This window comes from Pithys albifrons, chromosome 2 (genome assembly GCF_047495875.1).
Source record: "Pithys albifrons albifrons isolate INPA30051 chromosome 2, PitAlb_v1, whole genome shotgun sequence".
NCBI lineage: Eukaryota > Metazoa > Chordata > Aves > Passeriformes > Thamnophilidae > Pithys > Pithys albifrons.
In genome coordinates this window covers 34,461,627-34,467,626 of record NC_092459.1, presented here as the reverse complement: position 1 = coordinate 34,467,626, position 6,000 = coordinate 34,461,627, and the positions used below count along the sequence as shown (strand labels likewise).

The window sequence follows — 6,000 nt, the reverse complement described above, 5'->3', positions numbered from 1 at the left end:
CGGCTCTGAAGGTCCCGTACCTCCAGTCGAGCTGTACCTACAACTGGGCTGTACCTCCAGCGGGGCTGCGGCTCCGTAGGTGCCGTACCTCCAGCGGGGCGGTACCTCCAGCCGGGTGGTACCTCCAACAGGGCTGAGCCTCCAGCGCAGCGGTGCCTCCGGCGGAGCTGAGCCTTTAGCGGGGCGGTACCTCCGGCGAGGCTGCGGCTCCAGCGGGGCGGTACCTCCGGCGAGGCTGAGCCTCCCTGCCCGGCCGCGCCCCCAGCACCGCCCCCGTGCCCCGCCCGCCGCCGTCGTGCCCGTCACGCCGCCGCCGTCACGGGGCGCCGGCAGCGGAAGCGGCCGCGGCTCCGCCCGCCGGCGCGGAGCGGAGGGAGCGGGCAGCGGCCGGCATGGGGTGGCTGCGGGCGGCCAGGCGGCGGCTGCGGCGGCTGCGGGGTGCCGAGGCGGTGCGGGAGAGCTGCCGGCAGTACCCGCTGTCCTGCTGCCTGCTGCTGGCGCTCGGCGCCGCCACGCTCCTCCTCCACCGGTAACCCGCGGGCGCGGAGGGGCGACCGGGCCCGAGCCGGCGCTGCCGCTTCTCACACCGCGATGTTTCTTCCCTGTGTGTCTGTAAGGTATCTGCACGTTTTGATGATCTTCTGGTCGTTCGTGGCTGGTGTCGTCACCTTCTACTGTTCCTTAGGACCGGATTCCCTCTTGCCCAATATTCTTTTCACAATAAAATATAAACCCAAGGTAAATATGTCGGAATAGTCTTTAAAGATAAGAGTTTGTATTGGACAGCAATTCTTGTGTAATTCTAGTTGCTTCCAGACATGCTGCACATCAAATGCAGCTCATGGCCCCCCACTGATAGGTATTTTGTAGCAAATAGACGATGCTTAGGACTTTGAGTTCTTCACACGTTTCTGCATGGCCTCGTCCAATCTACGTATGGCTGCAAAGCCAGTTGTTGGGAGTGTTCATGGATGTTGTTTCTTGCTTTGCTCTTTTTACTTTTCCGAGTAATTGTAACTAAATACGTTTTGAGCATTTGAGTAGCAGGCAATGGAGAAACGGTGTAGTTGTTTGCTCTGTTATTGGGGCTTTTTCTTTTCTAAAGATGCACTTCCACTGGCAAGCCAGTGCTGAGTCTTCTTTGCTCACTGTAATCAAAATTCTGTAAGTGGTATGCATTTCAAAGGAAAAACGTTCCCAAAGCAAATTGCTGTTTTCCATCTTAAAATGGTTTAATGTAGAATTTCACAGGACTCAAAAGTTATAGTTGCAGTAGTTCAATTCTATGAGTAAGGCAAGTTTTTCAGAAAAGGTATGTTATTAGACCAACTAATGTATAGGGAGATGGAATGTGAAAGGATATCTCTCCTCACGTTTTGTTTCGGTGAAAGTGATTTTTCTGTTTGGTTCATTTATTTCTCTTAGTGTGCCTTGTTATCTTGTTTTCCTACTGGGAAAACAACACTGTCTTTGTTCAGTTCTCTATAATAGTATAATCTAAAAGGAAATTCAGGAATGTGTGGGTATGTTAATAGACTTATCATTTTGAAGAATGTAAACTTGTCCAGATATCTTCTCTTAGCAGTTAGAATTGCCGGAGCTGTTTCCCCACGGTCACAGTTGCGCTGTATGTGGCAAGGTCAAATGCAAGAGGCACAGGTAAATTGAATCTGTGGTACCAGTAAGCTTAGTATTACTGACATTGTACACATCACAATAGGAAACTTTCAATTACATATTGTTACATAAACTTTCCATGCTCTCCTACAGACCTACTTTGCTTCTGGAAAACTATCAGCCATGGCTGGATCTGAAAGTACCTTCCAAGGTTGATGCATCACTCTCAGAGGTAATTGGTACATCGTTTCTTTAGTACCTTAAAGTTCTGCGTGTTCTTATTACATGTCTTTTAGACCTCATTTCTGATTCAATAAATAGCTCAGATGTACTTTCCAGTTTTCTTAACTTGTTCATGTGAAAGTCAAATCAAAAGAACATGTGCCAGGAGCAGAGGGGTGAGATGGCCTCCTTGTTAACAAGGATGTGACTGCTTGTGTGGTAGTGCACCTAGAACACAGAAGAAATGTCTGTTTAAATTTAGAAGAATATTGGTAAGAACAGTTGTAACTGAACACGTATGATTCTTGAAAAGATGACAATTTTGTCCTCCTTGGTTTGTTGGGAGTGGAGGAAAGAGATTATTTGCTCCAGCTACAAAATTTCTGTAATGAAGATGGTAATTTGATAGTAGGGAGACTCCGAAAAAGTTGGAAAGAGGCTTTTTACAAGAGCATGGAATGATGGGACAAGGGGGAATAGATTTGATTTGGAACAGGATAGGTTTAGATTACATATTAAGAAGAACTTCTTTACTATGAGGGTGGTGGGACACTGGAACAGGTTGCCCAGAGAAGCTGTGGATTCCCTGTTCCTAGAGGTGTTTAGGGCCTGGCTGGCTGGAGCTCTGATCAACCTGGTCTAGTGAAAGGTGCCTCTGCCCATGACTGGAGGTTGGAACAAGATGATCTTTAAGGTCCCTTTCAAACCAAACCATTCTATGTTTCTGTCAGTCTATTTAAAATCATCGGGCAAGGCTGTAACAACATCTAAAAAAAGCAATTAGTGGATTTACTCAAAGAGATTTAGCATAGATATATTTTTAAAAAGGCTTTAAATGAGGAATTTTGTTTTGTTCCTATCTCTTTTAAAAAGAGCTTTCTGAAGAGCAGTTTTTCTTCGGGCTTTTTTTTTTAAACTTGATTGGTAATTGATGAAATATATTCGCAGCAAAAAAGATAAGCTTTTGTTGTTTTTTGAAGCTAGGAAAATACACAAGTACCTGTGTACCTTAATATCCATTTATGTAGAATTCCAGCTTTGGAGTTCTGTGGCAGGAGGATGAACAATTGGCATGCCAGAAGTGGAAAGATTTTTGCAAGTCAGTTCTTGCAATTAACAGAATGGTTTATGAAGTGCTTATGTTTGTGGTATGAGCTATGACTTTAGTTCAGCTCCGCCTGATGGTGTCCCAGGCGAGGCCCAGTGCAGGAAGCCCCAAGAATGGCCACTGCAGGAATAGAAGAATAAAAACCTTAAGGGAAGGGAGGGATGGACCGTTGAGAATTTTTTTAAAAAGAACAGATCACAACTTGATTTCCTTTAGTTTAATGAAGTGACTTCCTCTGCCATTTCAGAAGTGAACATTTATTCTTTGAAACAACTTAATCTAATTTTGAAATAAGTTTAAGTGTATTTGACAGTAATCCTGGGTATCATTTCAAAAGGCTCATGCTTTAATAGTAGAATATAAAATACACAGTTCTATGCAGTAGCATTTTTAGAATTTTGAGGAGCAAATAGATGTGACAGTTTACCAAAGGGTGTGGTAAATGTTGAAGAACGGAATTTTTTCCTTAGCTTAAATGGAAATTTCGTGCTAAAAAGGTTCTTTGTAGTATCTTATTCATAAGAGATATGAGTAGATACCATAGTTGTCTTCTAAGACTGATCTTTAAATTGTGTTGCTGCACCTTGACATTTTGTATTTGATTTCTGTTGCTGTAATTCTGCCTTTCCAAAGCCTTGAGTTTTTCTTTGCTGTCACTTTATACTTCAGTGACATGTCTCAGGCCCTGCTTTATTTAGCATTGTGGACATGGCTTTTGTATATCTATGCCATGTTTCTCATTCCTTTATCTTGGTGTGCTTAACTAGAGGGAAGTACCAGGCCCGGTTCTGTGCCTTCCCAGGGCAGCGAGCCAGGGTAATCCTCTTCAATGGGCCCCAAGCACTCTGAGGCCCCATTTTCTGCTGTTTAGGACAGACACTATTGGGAATGAGAAATCTTATTGTATTGTTCCTCATTGCAGCTCTTCTTTACTGGTTAAAAGAGTAGCAGGGGTTCTGCCTACACCATATTCCTCCTGACCTGAGGATGGCATGCAATGCCAGCCTGGAATTGGATAGCCTGCTTCAGGTTGGAAGGAGAGACTGCTCTTACTTTGTTTTGTGGGTTAGTCATACATTAGAGAGAAGCTGATACAGTGTGAACTGAATTAAGATTAATTAGATTCTAAAGGAGTGCCCAGTGCAGCCTGCATCTAAAAAGGAGAATCTTCAAATACTTGGAATAATTCTGGGATTTTCTTTTATTATGTATTAGTTTTTCTACTTCTTCTTTTGTAGGTTGAAGAATTTTGACAATATTCCCATTTCCAAATGTTTCTAATTTGAACTGGTTGTGTAACCTTTAAGCTTGTGTTTTCAAATGCTTTCAGAATAATTTAATACACACTCAAATCAGAAGAAATCCAAGTTTTTCTCACAAGTGTGGATTTTTTTTGTCTTGGATTGTGATGGCAGTTTGTCTCACTTTGCAAATTCTTAATCTTTTGCAGCCTTGTTTTAGTCTACTTAGCTGCTGTACCTGGTTTAGAGGAATAGCAAAAATCCGTACTTGGGTATTCCTCCCCCCTAGTTATGTTTATTATTATAGTTGAACACTAAACTGTCTCAACCATGCATCTATCAATGTGTTATTATTTGGGCTGTATCCTGCACAAAAATAATGCAGTGACTTAAGTGTAATTTTATTTCTCCTTTCTAACCCATTTTGTGTTATGTTAGTTTCTTCAGTGTCTTCTTTCTCTCTGAATTAGGACATGGTATCTGTTGCTCAGTTTTATGTTGCATATAGTCCGGGTGCTGCAGATTGTAGAGAGGAGAATTTAATTCTGTTGTTCTCTTAATGAACTCATCTTTTTTCCTTACAATTTCATTTTTGCTATGTAAGGAATGGTTGCAAGTAAAATCTATGGAAAGCTGCTCAGCTATTCTTGATTGGTATCATGAAAGAAATGCCTTACTGGACCAAGGTGCTGCTGTCTGTTGATCCTACAATTTTTTTTTTTAATTCTTAACTTCTCAGGTCTTTGGCTCATCTATGGGACTAGACTTTTTTGTTTCCTAAGAGTAAGAAATGGACAAATGCATGATAAGAAATCAGTTACTGTCTGAACATGCTCTTTGCCATTCCGTAGCAGCCCAATGGGCTGCATGCATTGTTATTGGGAACAGCTTGTTCTCCCCTCAGAAAGTGGTCTCAGATATTTAGCTGGACTGTCTTTTAAGGCTTTATAATTGTCATCGTGGCTTATTACTCCTTCTAATTTGGCCTGGTAGTTCTGACCTGCTACTGACTCAGTCATCACTCTGATCTACAATTCCTCTTCTGACACCTGGCATCAGTTGTACAGCAGTCCCCAGAAAGCTTGTCTCAGCAGCAGAGATTGATGAGCTTTGCAGTGTTGTAGTGCATGCTAGAAAATAATTTCTTTTTTTCTGCAACTGCTGCTTATGTTGCTATCTGCTGCATTTGGCTTTACACTTGTAATCTCCTTCCAATTCAAAGCTGCCTACGCACAGTAGAAACAGTCATTTTGCAAAATGCTTGAAAATAGGTAGGCTTTTAATGAAATTACTCATCATTTGTATTTAAAACTGGAGACTAATAACTTACAGACCAGGAATACCATTATCTGTCATTCCTAGAGATGTCCCATCTACTTTTTTGGCGTGGTGTCATATGAGCAATTGAGCTTGAATAATATTGTAGATGTTGCTAGAATGGAAATAGGTGCACGTGTCCTGCTTTCCCAATGCTTTTTGGAAGTACAGTGGGTGATGTGACAGTTTTTTTTCTGTCTTGCAGAATCACACTGAGTCTGGAATGCTCACAGCATCCAAGGGAAAGCAGTATGGACTGTATGCCTTGAAATCCAGTTACTGACAGTCCATGGCCTATTACTCCTTGAGTGCTTGTATTTTTCAGTAGGGATGATTTCACACTGTAGCTCTCTTTTAACTTCTGTACAGCACTTTGGTGCAATGGATCGTTCTACATAACTGTCTCTGCTATGCCATTTGTTTAGTAAATGCACAAATAGGGGCTGCTTTCTGTGTGTCCACACATTTTTTATTAAGGTCATATAGATCATTTGG

The 6,000-nt window shown here is 42.3% G+C and overlaps 1 protein-coding gene across 1 annotated transcript in view; it reads left to right on the top strand.

The window, feature by feature from the left end:
* The first annotated feature begins 306 nt into the window (after positions 1-306).
* SNX14 (sorting nexin 14) overlaps positions 307-6,000 on the top strand; it is a 50,381-nt gene continuing 44,687 nt past the window's right edge. Inside the window, 4 exon segments of the mRNA XM_071548708.1 lie at positions 307-529; positions 618-738; positions 1,583-1,659; positions 1,771-1,849. Coding sequence (XP_071404809.1) covers positions 393-529; positions 618-738; positions 1,583-1,659; positions 1,771-1,849 — 414 coding nt within the window. The 5' untranslated portion in view covers positions 307-392.